At 39.0% G+C, this 22899-nt stretch overlaps 2 protein-coding genes across 2 annotated transcripts in view; one reads left to right on the top strand and one right to left on the bottom strand.

Moving 5' to 3' along the window:
• RhoGAP102A (Rho GTPase activating protein at 102A) overlaps nucleotides 1-17052 on the top strand; it is a 26965-nt gene extending 9913 nt beyond the window's left edge. The window contains exons 2-12 of the mRNA XM_034316070.2: nucleotides 4100-4256; nucleotides 4968-5084; nucleotides 7841-8022; nucleotides 10835-11050; nucleotides 11157-11307; nucleotides 11635-11825; nucleotides 11928-12154; nucleotides 12363-12474; nucleotides 12574-12901; nucleotides 12994-13279; nucleotides 13558-17052. Of these exons, the coding sequence (XP_034171961.2) occupies nucleotides 4100-4256; nucleotides 4968-5084; nucleotides 7841-8022; nucleotides 10835-11050; nucleotides 11157-11307; nucleotides 11635-11825; nucleotides 11928-12154; nucleotides 12363-12474; nucleotides 12574-12901; nucleotides 12994-13279; nucleotides 13558-13900 (2310 nt within the window). The 3' untranslated portion in view covers nucleotides 13901-17052. The remainder of the gene's footprint in view (nucleotides 1-4099; nucleotides 4257-4967; nucleotides 5085-7840; nucleotides 8023-10834; nucleotides 11051-11156; nucleotides 11308-11634; nucleotides 11826-11927; nucleotides 12155-12362; nucleotides 12475-12573; nucleotides 12902-12993; nucleotides 13280-13557) is intronic.
• Nucleotides 16329-22899, bottom strand: part of LOC117600518 (uncharacterized) — a 24521-nt gene continuing 17950 nt past the window's right edge. Inside the window, exons 4-6 of the mRNA XM_034316071.2 lie at nucleotides 22578-22675; nucleotides 20084-20243; nucleotides 16329-18853 (exon numbers count right to left, since the gene is read on the bottom strand). Of these exons, the coding sequence (XP_034171962.1) occupies nucleotides 18609-18853; nucleotides 20084-20243; nucleotides 22578-22675 (503 nt within the window). The 3' untranslated portion in view covers nucleotides 16329-18608. The remainder of the gene's footprint in view (nucleotides 18854-20083; nucleotides 20244-22577; nucleotides 22676-22899) is intronic.

Below are 22899 nucleotides of genomic sequence, written 5' to 3'. Positions count from 1 at the left end.
TTTCTTTCTTTGCAAATTCTTCATAGACACGCATCGTGTGCTGTGAATTTTAATCATTCCCATGAAATTATTAAATGTTTGATTACTCTTTTTAAAAGTATTTTAATAGCTTCAGATATATTAGACTCAAGGAATTTTTTTTTTTTTTAAGTGATTTATAACTGATAGCTGTATGTAATTTCTTTTTTATATTCAGTGTATTTTATTTACGCATTGTAAACGAAGCGAAAACAAATATCACGTGCTATACATAGAGTTCTGCCTTGCCAAAACGCGTCTACGAATAATCTACTTAAACCACCTGTCACAGCATAGCTGAGAGTGTCCACCTCATTATAAGAAAGAAAACGAATTAATGATGTTACTATTAACATCTGGTGTGAAAATAGAGCGTTACTATAAATAACAATACTCGGCCACCTTGCTTTCTTAATAGCACTTGTAAATTAATTTTACTCACCACCAGAATGCGAACCATTTCGACCAGTTCAAATGTCTTCGACATTATCGTTTCGTCCACTTTCTTCCTGAACAGAGTTTAAGGAAGACAATTCTAAAACTTTGTAATTTCTGTTCGATTCTAATCTTCTTTCAGAGTCGACAGACACACTTCGTTTTTATTTCTTCTATATTAGATCGAAGAGAACAGCTTTTTCTTCTCTTCGATTCTTTTTTCCCTCGTGATTCCTTGTTGGCGCCAGTTATTCGGCTATCTTAGTTTTACCAACTGGTATATTTTTCTTCAGTCGGTGTTTACAAATTTTAGCCTCTTTTGAAACTTCAGGCACACTTTGTTTCTTATTTCAATCTTTTATGCTCTACGCTGGATGGCGAATTATCGGAAAGCGAGAAAAATTGAAATCAAAGCGTATCTACAGTTTCTTTTTTCTTCACAATTTCTTCGTTTCTCAAATTCCTCGGCGTCTCAGACTCGTATCTCTATCTCTTTCTCTATTTTCCACAAATTTATAAAAAAAGAAAAAGAAATCGGAATTAGAGCAGGTACTTAATTTCTGTCAACCTCCCAGTCACTTTTCTTTCAATTTCTTCATTTCTTCTTCTTCTTCTTCTTCTTCTTCTGTTTTTCCTGTTGCATGCCCTCTTTAGCGATCCCAGTTTCGACAGCTCGTCTATTTTTCTTTCCTGTCTCGTCGGTCACATTGTTTAATATCCGCGTGTGACCGAGTATTCGGAGGACGTGAAATAGAAAAAAAGGAGGCAAGTGCAAGAACAAGAACAAGAAAAAGAAGGTCGACCTTGTGGCAAGCGATCTCGTTAAGCGGTAAGGCGCGATAACCAATTTAGGGCCTCGGAATTTTGCCGGCGCCGCCAGAAATAGTCAGCCAACGGTGGTGTGTATAAACTATACTTAACCCCTGCTACTACTACTACGATTACTACTACTACTACTATTACTACTACGTACTCTAACACCAATGTCGTTTCTACTACCACTCGCATGCAGCTACACCAGAGAGTTACACTCGCCTTCGTCCACAATGCGCTCGCTATTCCAACGGGTATATGTATATGCACAGTCGCGTGCATGGATGACTTTTCTTGGTACAGGGAAAGAAATAGATGCGCATAGAAGCTAGATAAAACATAGGAATGTTGATGATTCTAAGCTTTGGTACTCCTAAGTTTCAGTACTCGAAACTCTAGTACTTCTAAGCTTTCGTGTTCCAAGCTTTTATATTTTTAAGCTCTAGTATTCTAAGCTTTGATACTCCTAAACTTTAGTATCCTAAGCTCTACTACTCCCAAGCTTTAATATTTCTAACCTCTACTACTCCTAAGCTTTAATATTCTAAGCTCTAGTATTCTAAGCTCTACTACTCCTAAGCTTTAATATTCTAAGCCCTAGTATTCTAAGCTCTACTACTCCTAAGCTTTAATATTTCTAAGCTCTAGTTTTCTAAGATTTGATACTCCTAAACTTTAGTATCCTAAGCTCTACTACTCCTAAGCTCTAGTATTCTAAGCTCTACTACTCCTAAGCTTTAATATCCTAAGCTCTACTACTCCTTAGCTTTAATATTTCTAAGCTCTAGTACTCCGTAGCTTTAGAGTTGCAAGCTTCGTTACTCCTGAAGTTTAATATTCTAACAAAATTTACACTTTCCTATTAACTATTGGAAGGCATTGATGCACGCCGCTGTACAGCCTCGAAAAACCTTCTATTCGTGAAAGTTTTTCGCCTTGGCCGTCAGGGATTAGAGAGCCGTTCTTGATCGTGCCACTTTGTCACGCGGTTTGTTACTCTGCGACAGAACGACGGAAAAATTTAAAAATATCACTGGCTCTTTCGTCGAGAGACACCGGCTACGATTTTCGATCGGAAATAAACGGATTCGATGTTCGCGATTCATTATGCCATCCGTTATACAGCGATTTGAGAAACAACGGGGGATTCGAAGGCGATGATTTATTATCACTGACAGTTAGTTTCAAAAGATGTATCTTTCATTTAGAAAATCGATTTTTAAATACTTTAAGTGTTCAACTGTCACGGTAAAAACAACTATGCCCAATATGAATTATTAACCCGCTGGCCATCGTAAGGGTTATCAGTGACACCTAAAACTCTTCTCTTCTCAAAACTAAAATTAATTTATCAATACTTTGGTCGGGACATTGTTTTGATAGAAACATTCTGGTTTTTGCCAAAAGAATTCAGCGCAATACTACAATTCTCTCTTACGAGGGATAAAGTTGGCTATTTTATGTATTCGTATATTTTTTAGGTGAAATCTCTTTTCTTGTATTCGAATTTTTTTCATTTCTTAAAATACCACGGAGGCGTTTCGAAGAACCGACGAACTCGATATAAATTTCGATACAAGTATTCCTAATTTAAAACGATGAAAATGTAAACTTATTGCAAATGTTTCTTCGTTTAAAATGTTTTACTCCAGACAAAAGGATTAATTCACGAGTTAAGCCCGAAAAATTTGGCGTACTCACGTCCCTTTGTGTGTTTATTGAAATGATGGAAAATCAACCGATGGTACTAGTTCTATCCCTTCTAAACCTTTATTGAAACCTTTATAGCACGACAAAACGTTCGATCAATCGACAGACCGGGGTTGGATTTTACCAGTGATTTTTTTACGGTCATTGCGTTCTTTTCTTCCTTTCACATTGATACACCCACGTGTCATGATTTTAACTACATCGGTAAACACATTCTGTGATCGAGCTAACGTCACCGAGTATCTTTAGCTGTGAATCGTGCACTTCGTATTTTATCGCCGAAAAACCCCATTTTCTATGATCAGTGCAATTTTATTCTCAAAAATCATACGTCTGCGCGCACTTTGCGAAAGAGACACTCCACTATTTTCGTCGAGAAAACATGAAAATGTGAAAGTGTGTTTCCCTTCTATGCTCGTTTTTTGGGGGTAAATTTGCACTGATGAATTTTAAATACCTGTACATCAGATAATATTAACAAAAACATGAGATTTATAAGACTTTCACGTGAATTATATTGAACTGCTTCATGTTTTATTGTTGTTGTGCAAACTGAGAATTAAATATGATGCAAAGTATGAAATAGTATCCTAGCTTTAATTAAAAGTACTTCCTTTTGTTTTCTTTTCACACCAGGGAGCGTCAATATTGTCCGTTTTCTTAAATTAAAAACAACCACTTCTATTACAGTTATTAAAACTTCATTCTATTACACGGCAGGTCTAGAGTAAAAACATAAAAAAATTTTAATTAAAAAAGATTGAAAGTGTGAAACGTGTCAGAAAGGTGGGCAAATTATTTATCAGCCACAAAATGATAGTCAGGCTAATTAAACTTTAATTAAGCATATTAATTATGGTTTAATTATAAATTACATCAAAATTGAATCTAGCTTCATTATTCCTCGCCTCTATTTAATATCCTGTATACGAAATGAATTTTGCTAATTAACACCCAACTCTGTTGTTAAACTCGTGTAAATTTTTGTACAACCAATTTGGAAATAACTAGCCAGAATCTAGGATGACCTGGTATCAGAATTTTTTAAAATTTCAACGCGATGAAAATTGAAGTTTCGTGGAAATTGAGAAGAACCTGTGAAAACGTGTTAATTTGATTACAGGGAAAATGCATGTGGGCGGGAACTGCAGGACGACGCGTCACCCTGCAGGATACTCCCCTTAGGTCACTGTCAGAAATCGAGAGGAAGGTCCTTTGCAAGGTGGCTGTCGCGAAGCTTCAAGCACTTAATTTAGGTGTTCATATCAGGCCACCAAGTGGTAAGTAATTTTCAATAACTATCATCTTAAAATCACAGGAAAATTTGGAGGATTTTATTCTTCATTTTTCTTTGATGAAGTTAGTACTCTGTCTGATATTTACGTTGAAATCTCATCTTAGACGTCTTAGACGATGATTGACGTGTTTACTAGTATAAAGTGTAACTTCAACATCGCAATACCCTCTTTCCAGAGGTATCACGTATACGTAGCTTTCAAAAGCTTTTAGAAAAAATCTATTACTAATTTTGAGCAATTTTTATTTTCATAAAAACTTGAAAGCACCTTTTCTTTAATCGATCAGTGCATAGAATATTTACGATGACCGTAGACTTATCGATTAATTAATTTGATCACATTAAAATCTCGGATATTCTGATTTCATTTTTCATGATCTGTTTTAATAAAATTTACAATTGAAATACACACTGGATGTATAGAACCAGCTTACGTATGTTTCGTAATATCGTAACGCGAATTTTTCTGCGGTGCCTCGATGTGGTCGTTGACGTTACTCAACAATCAAGAAGGGATCGCGTTTCATCGGGCTCTATTTCCTCGTGTTCATTCCGCGTCTCTTTGTTCCACTTCCGTATCTAGGCGGAAGCGAATCAATGAAACCACAGATAAATAGAATACCAGGATTTCTTATTCAAATTCGCTCTCCATAGAATTCATCTGTATTTTTTTCTCCTTTTTTTTACATTTCAGTATGTCTTGGTACCAGTGCCGTTGTCGCGAAACCCAAGAGAAGAGCGCCTTTGCTGAAGAGGAAGGCCCTAACGACGGGTTTCTTCGACAATAAAGGAAAAGACGACAAGGAAAAGGGTGAGTCACCAGTTTGACTTATGGTCAGTAATATTTTTTAATTAAAAGATAAGGTAAGCTACGTTAAGTATATGATGGCTCTCGCCTGTCGACAAGTTACGTTGCACTTGAAATTAATTTCATAAAGTCAACAATTAAACGCGGTAAATTAAGTGCGCAGTTTAATGTGCGGAAAGCGGCATAGTTCACGATCGAAGATTTATGGTGCGTTTATTTGTTTGGACGAATAACTGGTTCAGCTATTTTCAGGTGCGATTCTGTCTGCAAAGGTTCGCTTCAGCTAGTGCTCTATCATTTTATACGTTTACGACATTCCTACACATACACGTATTTTCATCAAACCGTAGCCGTAAGAAAGACAAATATTATCATTGGGATAAATACCCGACTGTTGTTCGGTTTCTCTGTGTCTCCTCCTTTTCAATTCCGTTAACAATAATTACGTAAATCGAGTATAAAGATTCCAAAAGGTTTCACCGCTTGAACGCATTCATTACTCGATATAATACAAAGAAATTATTCACCCTCCCCTTATTTTATATGCATAGGTCAGGCGTGAAATTTCCACTTGTTCAAAGGAACACAATGTTAAGCAGCTTCTATTTCTCTTTTTAACCATTATTCCCCGTTCGTTGTAACGGGTTCCAAAGCTAGCTTTGCGTTTCCCTGTTCTCTGCCTTATATTAGCAAGCTAATATTCACCCTGTGGGTGTTTCATTACTTTCCTCCATCACCGAGGTCCTGTTTGTAAAGCTCTCGTAACGCCGCGTATCGGATAAAATACTGCGCGTGTTATTTGAACGGAAGTCGAAGAGAGGAGTTTCCATCCTCGTGTTCCGACAATTTGCGATTTTTTATCATAGCCAAATTTTCAAGTTGGGGTCGAATAAAGATCCGATTATTACGAATGAAAACTCAAAGCATCGAATTCGCTTCTATCTTTGAAAGTTTGCTCACGAGATAATTCGTCCAGGTGATATCAGGCACGAAGAATAATTATAATACTAATTACCCACGGTTCTTATTCGCGGTGCGAAGTAACCGATGGAAAATAAAAAGCAGTCGGTTGCCCATGTGCGAGTACCAGGCTGCAACAACAGCATCGGCCAGCTTGGTATGAGACACAATTTCGCCGGTTAAAATTAGCCACGGGGTGCTTGGTGGCGGTGCATATTTCCGCATATACCAGGTTTATTTGCAGTTCGAGTCGGGTACCAGTGTCGTGGAGGATACCGGACGTCAATCGGATACTGGAGTGGCCCTGCCACGGGGTCGTCTACTCGAAAAACCACCCCTTTCAATTATTCTCTCGCTCGCTGGCAATCTGTACACGTGTATCGAATTGTTATACAAACTTTCAATTCATTGGAACAAAAATTGAGCGAAGAAGAAATCACGATTCACATATAGGTATTGGTTTCAAGGTAGAACCGCGTATTTCAATGAGAATTGCATTTCCTTTAAGTCGCAAATCTGACGAAAGCTGTTCTTAGAATAAATAAATGTTTCGAACAAAGTAGTTGGAAACTAGAAATACGGTATCGAATCCTCCTCGTTACCAAAATGATTTATATTCCCCTTGTAGCCACGTGCGATCGTTAAAGAAGACCGTAGAAAATTTTGATGAAACAATTTCCTGTACGTCGAACGTATTTGCTAATAACGTCTCTCTGTGCCAATCAGACCATCTTGGATCATTTCCTTCGTTTAACACCGCTGAATAACGAAAATGAATGGACTTTTCCTGGCCATGGACAATTATATTAACCCAATTTATCAAATAAATACACTTTATTTCGACGTCCACATTCAAAATATGAAAAAATATCTGGAACCCATTGTCGTTCGTTAAGAACAGTCGACCGTTCCACTATAGGAAAGGAGGGACAAGAGATGGTCTGGAGAGACTGGGATGGCCCAGATTGTGGTCTATAATCGGATCGGTATAGAGACACGGTTTGTTGCCTTTTGGCTTTTAGCTGGCTGCGGGACTACACTGCGAGACGAGCACCGCGAAACTCTGACATATTCGAATCATACGAGGGGCACGTCACTTAAATGACGTCCTCTTTTAGACCACTGTCACGTTTCGAACACGTGAGCCACGCACACGTGTCTTTTACAAAGTGGAAAGGCAATTTTACGTGAAACTTGCTTGCAGTCTGACGGAAAACAGATTGCTATCGCGAGTCTGCCATTCGACATCGATGAACGTAAATCGTTTGATCGGGTATCAATGATCCACTCCTTTCATGTGGCGAGTAGATCTTCGATTTGAAAATGTAATCCTAATTACAACCGACGTGAATTTTCAACGACGATGATATTCGTCTATTTCTAAATATCTCTATCGTTTAGAATCGTATTTCAAAGGTGCGAGAAGATTCGAGAATTGCAATCTGGTCGATTGTTATTCAGGAGTGTGCATTTGGCAAGCGGCGAGAAGCAATTAAGAAGTAATAAGATGAAATTCGAAAGGTGGCACGACACGTTTCCGCGAAACTTAAGCGAACAGCGCGAGCTTTAGTACCGAAAATAAAGCGGCCAAAGCAGTCATGGCCAACCGGAATATTATCAAATGTCCAAGCACGCCAGAGACGATTTCTAAAGTCGCGTCTGGTAGCAGGAATTTCGATCGTCCCCGTTTATTAAATGCAAATAATATTTTGACAAATGTTAAAACATATTTTTTTTATCGGCTTTCCTTTTGTCGGACGATTAAAACACCTCTCGATATCTGTCGATTTTTATTTCAGATTCGTCCGGTGGCCTGGTATTTGGCATACCGCTGTCGCAGTGTTTAGAGAACGATAGGATCGCTAGAATCGCTGCCGGTGAGGTCTCGGACGTTGGTTGTCTGTCGAGGAGTAGCAGACACGGCAGTAGAACAAGCTTCACGAGTCTCATCGAACCGACTGTGGCAGCTAAAACCGACGAGGTAAGTTGATCGATTTTTCCTGGCCAGGGACAATTTATTAACCCAATTTATCAAATAAATACACTTTATTTCGACGCAGTAGGCGATACAGTCTCTCGAATTCAATTTCGCGGGAAATAAAAGGTAGACTCACGCGGGGGTTGAATTTACAATGAAAAATTTAATTCATTTTTCTGGATGACTGTTTGCGAACGTTTGAAACACGAAGATGAAACGAACACGCCCACGCGTCCATGGAAATCCGAGTCACCTGTTCCAGATTGACGTGAACTAATCTGCACGCGAAACACTCAACTTATCCGATAGAAGTTTTAGTGTCTCTCGGTGTGAAAACTACTGTTACAGCTAAGATAGGTGGTGCTATTTTTTAAACGAGGTATTTTCAGCAGTTGCGTGGCAATGATGTCATAGAGAGTCTTTTCCTTAAAGAAACTTACCATAAAAATGGGGCAAATCTGTTTACATCTGAATGGTAAATTGATTGAAAACTAACAAATGCCAAAACAATGAGAAAGAAATTTGTTTTCTTTTTCAAAAATGAACTTGCCCCACTTTCATAATAATTATCTTAATTGTCGGATGTAGCTTTACTTAGAAATACGAACGACGAGCCGAGGGTTACAAGAGCGTAAGAAATGAAAGGCGTGTTGTAAAACAACTCGAGATCACGAATGCGATCAGAAACGGCGTCATCTATTGCGTCAGTGTCCGAGGATCGCGACGAGGGCGTTTATCGATGGCCACTTGCGCGATCTAGGGGCTTGGACGTTCGAGAAACGGGCCGCAAGTGGTTATTTTTTGACGGATACGTCAGTATGACGCCGCTCGAAACAGCACATTCTGTATTCTATCTCGCTAGACGGCAGACAACTCTATCCTTTGCCAAATTCTCTCACCGAATTTAACTAAAGTTTCGTGCAATTAAATGCCAATGGGTGCACCGAAGTCACCTAGACCTATGCATTACGCGATCGAGTGTTTTTCGTTCAATTCGTAGAGAATTTTTCTCCACTGCTACTAATTATAAAGATGACTATGATAATTGTCGCAACGAAGGGTATCAATCATAGTATCCGTTCGTCTAGTGTATTTTGTAATTTCAAATAAATTATTGAATATTCTAAAGCTTTTATCAGATGATTATGTTAATTATTTTAACGCTTTTATTAAATAATTAGATTTATGATATTTACTGCGGTTAAACTTGGACTCCTAAGTCAGTGTTTTTTCATTAGACGAACGGACACCATGATAGATAGATGGTCGTCAATAAATAGGTTCACTAATAAAAAGCCTGTCATTTTTTCCTAATAAAATCGTTTACAATTTTTACAACTTCTTAAATTTTTATTCGCCATCTGATCCTGAAAGAATCGATTTTAAGACTCTCTCAACTTTTTATCCATCTATTTCACCTTTTAACCGAATCTATTTTTTGGAAAGCTATCTCGACCGGAAGTAAATGTTTTGATTTGAGAAGCACCGGCGCCACCTGGCCGGGGAGCAGAAATTTTTTTTTTTTCTCTTCTTTTACGTTCTTCACCCGAGAACTCGGACGTTCGTTGCGTTATTTTAAGAAAGTCGAAGATTCGACCTGCGCCTCTTGATTTACACGATCCAATCTAATTTCCGACCGTTTACGTTTTTGCGTATTGATTTTTCGATTTATGAGCCGCGCCGGAAGATTTGTTCGCGGACCAGGATTTATCTTAGCCAGACGCAATTTTTCTATTGTTTATCCTTTCTCTATATAATAATTTCACTTTTACGGTTTTTTATTATAATTATTGTGGACCACAATCGTGGACTACAATCTGTTAGTAGAGGTGACAAGCAAAAGAAATAATTAATGCCCCCATTCATTGTTCGGAAGCCATTAAGTGTTCCTTTTATTGAAAGGACACTTACAAGGGTGTATACAAAGTAGCTCGATTTATTTTCCCCGGGAAACGTTCTATTCAGAATGTAAATAATTGAAAGGTCCCTTATGAGCCCGTGACGCATTCTTTCCGTGTGGGTGGAATTTTTCCAGCACCGAGAGAAATTCCACCGGTTACGAGTCAGAAACTAAAGCTACCCTCTTAATCTTCTTTCCCGTGAAAAGAAGATTGCATCTATTTTGTCGACCCAAATATCGTTTTAAATACATACTTTCAGAAGTTCTAATCTAATCGAGGAGAGAAAATTTTACGAAGAAGAAGCTGGATAAATTTCATGGATCCATCAGTGAGATTAATTTTCTCCTTGATTCATCGGCTGTCGCGTCACGCGATACGTGTTTCTTATTGATAAAAGTTTCACCGGTGACTCGATGAAATGGCACACGTTTAAATAGCTCGATTGATCGATTTAAAACAATCCCGACGTAGCGTTGTACTTCCCTCGTCGACGTCATGTATACCTGAGAGTCGACGACGAAGAAAACGTCATAGATCACAGACGTAAATAGAACCGAGATGAGAGAGCGTTAATTTTAGCCGGGAATTAATTAAGAGCTCCGAACTTTGCAAGATCTTCCGTCCGCATTGACGAACACAAGATTTCTATTCAAAATCGAACGAATTATAAATGACGGTTAAAAAAAGAACGTTAGTATACAAGCCATAAATTCCTGATGAAACGTTAGAGCCGTAAGAATTTTCTAGGAAAATTCACGGAAAAACGCTTTCCTGGATAATTCCTGTATTTCTTTCAACGACACGACACTCGACTGATCCTTTGTGCATCTGCAACGAAAGCTTTCATGCGATGCAATTCCAGAAACCCTTTACTCTCTGATGCAACAATTGAAAGGAATAAAAAATTGTTTCAGGGTGGATCTTGCGATTCTTTGTCGTCGAAAGGAGGAGCTCTAACCGGAAGCGATTCCGGAATGCTCGAGCTTAGCGATAGCGGCGGGGGAGGTCCTCCAGGAGAATGGGACGCCGTACCGTGTATAGTCAGGCAATGTATCAGGCACTTGGAAAACACGGGACTTCGAACCCTCGGCGTGTTCCGGGTGTCACCCTCGAAGAAGAGGGTGAGACAGGTGAGAAATTTTATATCGATCGATCAAAATTCCTTCCGCTTAAAATTGGGCTTAATTAAATGTAACGCGAACGCTAATCGTTCCGTTTTCAATTGTTGTGTTACAGTTACGAGAAGATTTCGATTGCGGTCGTGAAACGAAAATCGGACCTGATCAATGTCCCCACGACGTGGCGGCTCTGTTAAAGGAGTTTTTTCGGGATTTGCCTGACCCTCTGCTCTGCAGAGATTTGTATCAAGCCTTCGTTCATACGCAAAGTAAGGCCAAGCTGAAAATCACGATCGAGGGGGGGAATAAGCTGCTTAAGTTAAGATGGTTCTGAGCTTGATTAATATTCAAAACTTAAAACGGAATAAATGGGAGAATCAATGGTAAAAATAGCAGTAACAACGTCGCGATTGTTAAATTTGCCAGATTGTCAAATTAGATTTCATATAGAGACTAAAAGGACCCGAAAAAATGATTGAGGATACTTATTCTTGCTTCGTTACTTACCGTTCAGTTTCCCCTTCGTCGATGTACTTTATCTCAACATTGACGTACGAGTGTCTGTTCGCACTGAAAGAGTGCCGTTTCTCGTGCAGAGATCCGGAACAGGCGACTTCAGCAAGAGGCTCTTCAGCATCTCATTCAGCTGCTGCCCACGCCGAACCGTGAGACGCTCTGGGCACTTCTCAACTTCCTCAGCGTGGTGGCGGCGAACAGCGAAGATCGAAAGAGCAACACCGGAGAATGGATGCCGGGGAACAAAATGGACACCACCAACTTGGCAACGGTATCTTATTTTTTTTTCATTTCTATTCATTTGAATCGAAAGCTCGTGGTAACTTTTCCTGAAACAGTGACTTGTTATCGTTATTAAATATTCGTCTTCAAGGTATTCGCACCAAACATCCTTCACTGTGTGAAACCTGGACAAAGGTCAGAAGTGTCGGCGGAAAGGGCGGAGGAGAGGATAGACGTAATAAATGTGGTGAGAGCACTTTTGGAACACGCTTCGACATTATTTACGGTACCAGCCGCTCTTCTAGATGAAGTGTACCTGCACATGATGGACACCCATCCGGTCGATCTGGATCTCGCCCTTTCTCGACGCGCTGAAGAGTAAGTTGCTTTTCTGCTCTGAATCCTTGAGGGAAGTTTCCAAATAAAATAAGGAATTTTAGATATGCTCGCTGTGTTCGTTTCCTGCAAAACTTCTCGATACACTTTCATCCCCTTCGTATGGCAGGAAGCCAGGAAAATTCACGGATACGTCACTGCGATAATGAAAGATAAATTAACAGAAAATTCCGTGTGTGGTTTCTTGCAGACAATGCGGGGACGAGGCGGATCCGTGCAGCGAGGCTGAAACCTTCTCGGTCGAAGAGACGCTGACAACGTCGACGACGACCACCACTGGCACCACCACGTCTACGAGAAAGGTAACCGATCGAAATCCTCGACCGTGTCATTCCCACGCTTCGCGTTTCTGGAAAAAGAAAAGAAATTCTTAGTATCTTGTCTAAATTCGATTATTTAAGGTGTGGACCAGGGAGCAGTGTCTCCATCAGACAGCTGGCGTGGGTGGAGACATAGGTCCAAGGCCGAGACGGCCGAAAAGGCCAGGGAGTCGACGAAAAGAGGAGGGCAGGAGTAACAGCGTGGACAGCGGATCCAGCGAGGATCCAGCTGATCCTCGAAGAAAATCCTCGCCTATGGTAATCACCGCCAGTCTAACCATACCGATGTCCGGAGCGTTCACGTTGAACCTCGACGATCCGGACATACCTTACATCGAGGAGGCACCCAAGCAACCCAGTGCACCGCCCAGAAGGCAAAGGCAGCGATCGATTTCCGGTTGCAGCGAAGGTACGCGAAATTCCGCATTCCATTTCGCTTCTGATCCTGAAAGAAAATCGAACGTTCTTATGAAATATCTGTTCGAAATATTTGTTGACCAGGTGGAAGGCATGGAAGCGACAGTGCCGTCGGTTCCTCCGCCACTTTGTCCGGCGACCAGGCACCAAGTTCCCCACCGTCGTGGGCGTCGTCGCCACCAGCTAGTCCAGACAGTGCTGTTACCACCGTTTCATACATACCCGATCAGCAAGCGGTTCTTCAAAGGGTTTCCTTCACTACGTCGAGCGAAGTGCGCCAAGTGAACAGGTCGAACAACCAGGAGACGTCGAGGAGTATCGCGGCCCCTTACACGCCGAGCATCACAAGCATCGGTGGCGCGGTTCTGAGGTGAGAATCCTGAACCTCTCAACTATGCGAGCTTCCGTATTAAGACTGACAGGAATTGCATCGCTGATCTTGATTCGTGATACTGTTCTGGTATGCGTGTAGAGCATTTAGGACGATTCGTTGACCTTGTTCGATGCGGTGCAACGTATCGAACGTTCGTTCACCTTTCCAACGCGTTATGGAATTTCAAGCGTTTTTAATTGTAAAATAATATCGAGAAATTTTCAATTCTGTTTGAGAATTCAAATGCAAATATCTACTCTTCTTTTTTTTTTCAGGTCAAAGACCGCCGACATCGAGAGGATGTTACACATCTCTCGACCCGACACAGGCATCACCGTGTCGCCGCAAAGCAAGACCAGTTCCACGAACACCTCCTCCGACAGCAAGAAGTATACCAAGAGACGATACACGGACTCGAGGCATCAAACTCGCCACATCCCTGACTCGGAAACACTGGCGGGCAAGAGTGCGGTAACTGTCACATCCTCGTCCTCCGTTACGATCACCTCTTCGTCTTCGGCGACCAGCACACCAAATCAGCGAGCTGGAGCGCAACCGGTCTGGAAACGACGGGAGCTTATCTCCAGCGCGCCTAAGGAGAGGGACGGGTATTTCTGAACGACCATCCCCATGATCGAATCGAAACCACCTCCATTAGGCTACGTTTTTTAATGGATACAACAAAAGTGATATCGTAACGTGCCTTATTACGTACAGCCATTTTTTAAGGTCCGTTTATATCTACAGACTTTGAACGTGCCAGACACGAGAAATATTCTTTAATACATTTTTTTATATTTTTCTTATTAACGCTTCTCAGACGAGCGATAGCATCAATTATCAACATATAAAATCTCATTAAAATCTGAGGGAGATATTCAGTAAATCCAGCTTATAAGTCTCTCTGTCAATGCGAATATTTGGCACCTTCAGTGTCTAAAGATATAAAGAAGGAATCCTGAAGCTGTCCTACCATTGCCCAAAGGGCAACAACACTCTGGTAAAACTTTATCTGAAAAATGATCGAGATACCCGATTCGATCGTTAAAATGTCCCGAAGAAAAAGATGAATATAGTCACTGCCGTTCAGACGTGGCCTGGCAAAGTGTTCCTTCGACACTGATTTCTCAGCTGATGAGAAATCGTGTACTACTCGGTGTATCGTGGGGTGTCTATTGGTTCCTAGACTACCGTCCTCGCGCTCGCAAAGATCTCTATTGATGAAATATGCACGACTATCTATCTCATTCTCTATCGTTATCTCTCCTCTCAGACTCCTCGAGGATTCGTCTGATCTGGTATCAATCGGCCAGGATGTGACCGGATAGAGGATATTTCTACCTTACGGTTTATTTATACGGAAAACGATAGAACATCGATCTGTATCTACGGATGTAACATTCTAATGCAGTAGCGACTGGTTAGTAGCGATTTGTAAATTATTTTTATTACTTAAAGCGAAAGGGATTCGATGTGTCGCATCGTATCCTTCGACGAGCCAAAGCTAAGAAAAGAAAACTAGTCCTTGAAACTCGTATCGGGCCATTATAATCTCTCTCGATTCAATCGAATTCTATTTTCTAGTTTATGTTAGAGTACCTTAATGATCTGGTAGTTTTGTGATCTAGCGATAACGAACGAGATGAGGCGAACTGATTGAATTCTATCTCTTCTGACACTTTCTTTGTATCCGTTCATTTTTTCTCGTTTCTTTCTTCTTAACTTGAATTCTTCTTGAATGGCTGTTCGTGCACGTGAAAGGGTTTCGAAACGAATCCGTGTACTGACGTGAGGGACGCGTGGCCCGAAAGACGCTGTTGTTCGTCGTTTAAGTTTTCATTTTCATTCTGTAAGCCAATAAATGAAGGTTAATTTTTCTACCAAGCCGAGTACCTTCTTTTCCATTTACCGAGTTTCAAGGGAACCCTGGATGGCGTAGACGCGGAGCCGCAACGAGTATTTCAAAAAGTTGAGAATTTTTAACTGAAACCATTATTTTTCCAATTTTACAACTAAATTCTTGAAGTTTACATCTATTTTTATTCCTTCTTTTCCATTTCCCGAGTTTCAAGAAAACGCTGGATGGCGTAGACGTGGAACCGCAACAACTATTTCAAGAAGTTGAGAATTTTTAACTGAAATCCTTATTTTTGAAACTTTACAACTACATTCTTGAAGTCTGCATCTATTTTTATTCCTCCTTTTCCATTTCTCGTGTTTCAAGAGCCGCAACAAGTATTTAAAAAATTTGAAAATTTTTAATTAAAATACTTATTCTTCAAACTTTACAACTAAATCCTTGAAGTCTATCTTCTATTTTTATTCCTTTTCACGTAGCTCAGCTTTCATTCTGCATTTAGTATAATCGTAGAATATATGCTATAAAAGATATATTTTTCATAAACGTACAACAATTATTACATGATCGTAAAAATACTGACGGTGAAATGAATTACAAGAGAACGAGGTGTGCGGATGATCGTGGGTCATAAAAATTTCTTTATTATCAATCTCCTCGCATACAATCGTGCATTTAACGTTATACTGGTCGTTATAAAATTCATCGAGACGAATAGAAACATTAACATTTTTTTTAATAATCAATAGCAAAAGGGTGCAAAAGGTGGAACACAAATTTTATATAACGTGTGAATCTGTAATCTGATTTAGTAGGAGACAAGGCCGATGTGACAAGAGGTAAATTATTAAATGCACGTTGAAATAATCCTGGCACAGACCTTGTGTTAAAAACATTCATACAATTCGTTTCGTTTCGATAAGAATTATCAAGAGCCAACAATAAAATTCAACATAGGTGCACCGCAGCTGCTTCATTCCTTTACAATAATATCGAGGCAATCACATCATTTATTAATCATTTACACCTTACGAGATTTAACAGAAATTAGAAGAATTCAAAAGATTCAGAAATTCTGAAATTCTTTATCGTACCATCTCTATCAAAAGTTTCAGAAAAATCGTTTCAGCTAAAGCCAAACTTCCATTAAATAAATAAGTGTTCAATAAATATCTACGTGTAAGGATCAAGAAAAAAAAAAATAAAAGAAACAGAAGGTATCATCGGACTCTTATCAAGTTGGACCTTCGAGTAGAATCATAAATAATTTTAATACCATACGGTGGAAAAGTAGATGCATAAAAAGAAAAACAGTTTCTAAAAAAAAAAAATGTGCCACGATACCAACAGTAACAATAAAATGAAATAATAATAATAATGATAGATTCTAACGATTAAACGGGCATCGTTTCCTTCCTGACCAATGACACGAGCGAATAAAATTTCATCTCGGATACACGCAACATACATATACATATTTATATATTTATACATAAATTTCTTTCATATATATATATATATATTAAAACAATCACTAAAAAATATAAATATATATATATATAATTCTCACCGTTTCACGGCTAGCTGCCTATGCAGGGCTGGACGGATGCAACATAGTAAGTATTTATTTATAATTCATCCCTCAAACGAGGAAACGCTTAGTTAAACTTAATACGAACAAACAAGAAGTGTACAGAGAAAGGAGAAAGGTTAGATTTAAAAAAAAGAAAAAGGAAGTAAGGGAAAGGGAATAGGTAGGAAACGTATCACCTATCCTGCGACTTCTATGACGCACAGCAAAGTTATTACTGGAATTCGATTTTCAAGTTTTATTTTTATTTCTCTTAACTTTCATAAGTTTAGTTTTTACGTTAAGTATTAACGATACTTAACAGGTTTATCTATTTTTTTTTTTTTAAATAAATATAGGTCGTTAAAAAGATGGTGGACGGCAGAGTTTAAGTATATTATAAATAACATTCATTTAAATTTAAATATCAGATTCACCGAATCCCAGTAATAATATTTTGTCGTTTATTAAACGTCATTAATTATTCACAGTATCCTCGACTTAGCTTCGGCCATCGCGTTTCTACGCTTAAAAAAAAACGATAATTAACAATATCAGTTTCGATCTTCCTTCTTCGATTATTCAACAACGTAATACTCTTTAACGATGTGCTGTACCAACCGTGACGTCGAATCAGTGTAATTAAGCAATTACACTTGATACGATTCGTCGTTAGACCAGATATTAATTAACCATCAACCCTTTGCGGCCCAAGTTTAAACTAATCACCGTCGATCTTATTAACTTTCAATTAAACTCGTGCAGGTACAAGGGCAAATTCTTGGACAATACCGAGCTGATCGGTATTAAAAATATTGATTACCTCCTACCGAAGTCGATTTTCTTAATATAATAGCATATCGGCTTACATTCTCGATACTGTTCTAAAATAAGTCGAACTCGTTGACAGCCGATCGCGTGAGGCAAACAGACCGCAAAGGGTTAAATTCTTCTTGTTCACGGCTGGAACCGCTGGGAACTTAAAATGTAATCTCACCGAACACGGCTGGCTAATTCTCTTCACGGACGGCCAAGAAATCTCAATCCAACGACGTCGTTCTCGAGACACATGTTTCTTTTTTTCTTTCTTAACGACATTCCATTTTCTCTAAGTGCAATATTTATCACCTTATTGAGTGATATAAATAATATTTCTGTAAGTGGAATAGCGAAGGAAATAAAAAAATATAGAGTTTCATTAAAGGAAATTAATCTGACCTTAAAATTATTATTCCATCTACAGAAGAATTATTTATAAATTCTTTTTATGCCAAACAACTTTTGTAAAACCAATACTTTTTATTGCTTCGGTTTCTTATATCTCAGCGTTTCTAGTTAAAGGAAAATACTCTGTACGTACCGGTGCTGTGCGTCTGAGGAACGCCTTGAATCGAAGGTTACAATGTTCTCGAAGACGTCACGACGCCGTTGGAAATTGTAGTCAGAGCAATTTCCCTCGATTGCTTGATCAGTTTTAACAGCACTCATTTCCTACGTCTTCTTGCTCGTCCACCTACCACGCGATCAAACTTTTCGATCTAAGGTCATCCCATCAATTCCTCTAATAACGAACGATTCTCAATGCAAGCTTTCAGAGTAATCGTCGAACGATTGATTATTAGAAAACTTCCGTTTCGAATAATTGCCTACACGAGTTTTGCGTTCTGTCTTCGAACAAGAACCGCGTCGTTAATTGAATCGTTACGAAACTTTCGTTAAAATCTGTCGTCGATCGTTGAACACATATTTGCGGTTTTCGTCAGCTTTCAAAGCGAGTGAAAAAAAATTATTCCGACGACGAAACGTCAATATTCGATCCTAACGAATTATTCGTCGACGTTTACGATATGTCTTTTCAAGTCATATACGCGTACGAAGGAAAATCTTGAAAATTCTCGTTACACTTCCGTCGAGTGAGTCTGAATTCGCACCTTCTTTTGCGAACCGTTCCTCGAAAGGGTTGGACTGTGCGCCGAGAAACCGGGATTATGAATACCGAGAGGTTTCGGTTTCTTCAGGGAGCTTCGAAGAGGCGAGGCTGTACTAGCCACGCTACCGGAAGTCGCCACAGACGCCATCGAACCGTTTCCTGCACCGCCAACGTATGGCTTACCACTGGCGTCCGTCATAGAGATGCTGCCGCCTGGAAATTGAATAAACACAATTTTCTCTTTAAAAACGATACATTTTTTAATTGAGTTTGCGTTGCGATTCCAATAGCAGCGGAAGTAATTTAGATGTCCAAGTGTCAGACATTCTGTATATACAGGGTGTTAAAAAATATCCTGAAGACCTCTACACCGCTGGATAGATCACGAAAAATCGAAGCGATAAGTTCTGTAGCATTTTTCGATCGGATCAGTAGTTTAGTTATATTTCGTTGTTGAAAATTGAAAAATTGACCAATCAGCGCGCAGCTTGAATTTTTCACTTCGATTTTTCATGATCTATTTAACGATGCAGGGGTCTTCAGCGAATTTCTTAACACCCTGTATAAGTTTCTTCAGTTTATTTGTCGTTCCTTCCGATATTTGTCCGTTTCTTTGACGATTGCTCTACCAGACCTTATTTCCTGCTTTTAGTGTTTGTTTCCTCTATTCCATCCAATTTCGTCCCATATCATCCCCTATCTCCCAAAGTTTTTATTTCTCTTCTCCCTTATGTGTATCCTTTCTGTTATCCCTTCCGTTACCTTGACTCCCATCACCGTCACATCGGAATACACTCCTCGGGCATATTGAGTTTCCAGCAGCTGCCAAGTGAAGCTCCTTTGACGTCGCATCTTGAAACCTTCTTCCATGGACGCGAACTTAAAGGGTGACTACCGATCGAGACGCGTTTGATATTCGAAAGTGAAACAGGATAGTCGATACTGGTCGGTGAAATTTTATATACCCGATTGATTTTATCAAAATATGAAAAAATAGCAAGTCACAAAAGTATTATTCCATCCTTTAAAACAAAATAATCAACGATTCATAAATTTTAATAAAGGAAATTTGCCCTTCAATATTACGCTCGGTTTCTTGCAAACGGATAAGGTAATTATCAAACTCCTCCACGTATTGTTGCGACAAAATTGAATCAAAATTCAATGGACCTCGCTTTGCAATGCAAAGTGTGTTTTGAACGTTTCGTAATACCTGGTGCTTTACTACGAAATGCTGCTGTTGTTTCTCGTGAAACCTCTACACTGTGACCCAGTTATCGTGGAAAAACTTATTAATGCGCCTGCCCTTGAAACGTGAAATGATCACAGAGAATGTTGATTTAATTCAACACATCAAACTATTACTTATCACCTTTACTCGTTTACTTAAATGAAAATTAGATCGTCTATTACAAAATTTGCAGAAACTTCAATGAAACTCACCGTTCGTAGGTTGATGTTCCCGGTAGCCAGGATTATTTATGGTGGTTGCACGAGGATCACCGACAACCCTAATTTTCGTTGGATCTCCGCCTCGTCGAGCGTAAATACCCTCGTACACAGCGGCGACCAGCACGCTAAAGTTCAGAGCGATTGCAGCCAACTGCAACAACAAATTTTCAACCCTTCAATTGTAGTAATTACAAAGACTCCGTATCAAATCCAGGAAAATTTCCTCAAAACGTTGAACATAATATAACGGTATTGTTCTAAAATTTATAAGCAGCTTGGTTTTCCCATTGTTCCCCTTTGAGACACTTATTTCAGCCAGTTTATCACGGGAATCGACTCGGGCTCCGACTGTTTTGCGAAACAACGTTTGATCAGAGGTGAAAGAGGACGAAGTAGAAGAGGGATTTAATTAAGACGTACAAAGACGATGACCAGGAAGCCATTGTTTCACGGTAACAATTAATTCAACCGCTGTTTTTTTTTTCTACCATCGTCAGTTGATATCGCCGTGGAAAAGGGAAGAGCGAAACACGATAGTCGAGTTAACAGGTTGACGAGAATTTAATTAACAATGTCGCTTTCTAGCCAATTAGCATATTAACCAATATGCGATTTCTTTAAAGTAGCAAGTATTTTGTAGGAATACCTACAGTATAATAAAAACAGGAAAAAAAAAACACCTAAAGGGTGCCCTTTCTCTGAATACCCCTTTATTGCCTAATGTATTTGAAATTCTTTTCGTAATAATCAGTGGCTTGAAATAAAACAAATGAACGTGAAGTCAGAAAATATGAAGCAACCAATTTAGACTGTTAGAAAGTTTCTTTATCAGCAAATACAGATATGTCCTAACTTTATGCCATTGCGAGTAGCGGATGGATTTTACCTTGCCCTGTTTCTGTTTGTTCATTTTATCCAACTCGATCTCATCCTTGGCCTCCCGTAGAAGGCTACGTCTCTTCTTTTCCATCATCTCGGATTGCAGATTATGGTATGTCGGTACAGCTATTGTCGCGTAACAAGGATAAAGGGCATCCCATAAAATCTCCATACGTTTCAGTATCCATTGTACGCAGATATGTCGCGAGGTATGGCTTTTACGTGTTCGTTTAAATTCATAGATTTTTTTCAATGCTGAATTCCACTTTATTCCTTCCGTTACTTGGTAATGACACAGACCTCTAACAGCAATGTTTCCTTATGTCACACGTCTCTTACCACTTTCGTGGTCGTACTACCACGTCAATTAATACTAGGTACTTACGTCGCAGCGCTTTTATGTGGAACACTATTCAATTTATGATAAATTTGTGAGGGAATTTATAACAGTTGAGAATCAATCAAGTGCTTTCGCACTGAAATTTAAAAAAATTAAAAAAGTAGAGCTAATAGCTTTGTTGCCTTTTATCTTCACTTTATTTTGCTTTTCATTTTTTTAATATTACAAACTTCTATAGGACCAAATTCCTTGCTGTTTATTTAAAACAGATATTAGGTAGAATGTAGGATAGTTTCAAACACCGATCGATTACACTGTCCAACAAATTTCAACTTTTTTTTACGTGTTCCGATATCCACCATACCACTGACTGTTATTTAAGACTTGAAAATGAAGAACATAGGATGAATCACCAATGTTTATCCACTATATTTCAAGCTTACAAATGGAACGTAAACCAAAAACGACCAGGTGCGATAGATGTTACGAGGTAGCGGAGAATATGCTGCTTAATGATTCATACTAAAACGTTCATTAACTATATGAACATTACTTTTATCTCGTTAGATCACTGATTCACGTATGAAGCGTAATTTAAAAATGAAAAAAGAAATTGGAAAACTGAAACGACAGAAAAATGTCCACTGAAAAATCACTATTAATACGGTTTTACCATCTTTTTAAAACTGGGTCGCTAAAAACGTTCAATAATATCTTCACGTTAAAATGTTAATCAAAATTCATTGATCAGAAATCAAATTTCGTATGTTAATAAGAAGATGAATAAAACCCAGGATGGTAGATCACTATATATGGTTATATAAGAAAATTCAACGACGAAATGGAGAACGAGGACACGAAGGTGACGAACGAACCACGCCAAAACGTTCACTGAGGGCCCGGCGATGTCGTCCTATTGTTTTTAAAGTGTCCAATAGTCATGGGTGCTCTGACACATACTAAGCAATCCCCACAGAGGATCTTAACGAGACACCTGCGGACTGTTCCTGATCAGGTGGCCTTTAAGTATTTAATTCCCCGATCATGAGCGCTCGTGTATAAGTTTCACACCTCGTTTAGGATCTGCGTACGCCGTTGGAAAGAAAAACGACGTGGATCGTTCGTCGGATCAATTTTTAATGGTAGATCAAAATTAACCCTTATCAATGAAACTGGCGTACAGTAGGACATTTGCAATCGAGGAATTGTAAAAACTATCGCAATAATTCTTACTTATAAATATAATACCGAATAAGAGAAGCCTACCTGCATATAGAACGCCTCTCCCCTAGTAATAACGAAACTGCTGGCTCTGTCATCAGTCTGCAAGGCGAACAAACTCGCTGCTACGATTGCCAATGATGCTGTAAAATGAAAAATATTCAAATTTGAAAGACTTACCTTGCAGGGTATTGAAATTTTTTAATTTTCTGTATATTTAACCCCTTCGTTACTGTAAGTAGCTATAATCTGAAACCTAATTGATAAGCTTTTGATTGTCTACGATTTAATTGAAATAACAAACCCAGATGTGTTACAATTATTACGAGGATCTTGATAATATGAATTACTCGTTTAGTTACTATTA

The sequence above is a fragment of the Osmia lignaria genome, chromosome 15 (assembly GCF_051020975.1).
Source record: "Osmia lignaria lignaria isolate PbOS001 chromosome 15, iyOsmLign1, whole genome shotgun sequence".
Classification (NCBI taxonomy): domain Eukaryota; kingdom Metazoa; phylum Arthropoda; class Insecta; order Hymenoptera; family Megachilidae; genus Osmia; species Osmia lignaria.
The sequence above is the reverse complement of the archived record's forward strand: the minus strand, read 5'-3'. Positions and strand labels throughout refer to the sequence as shown.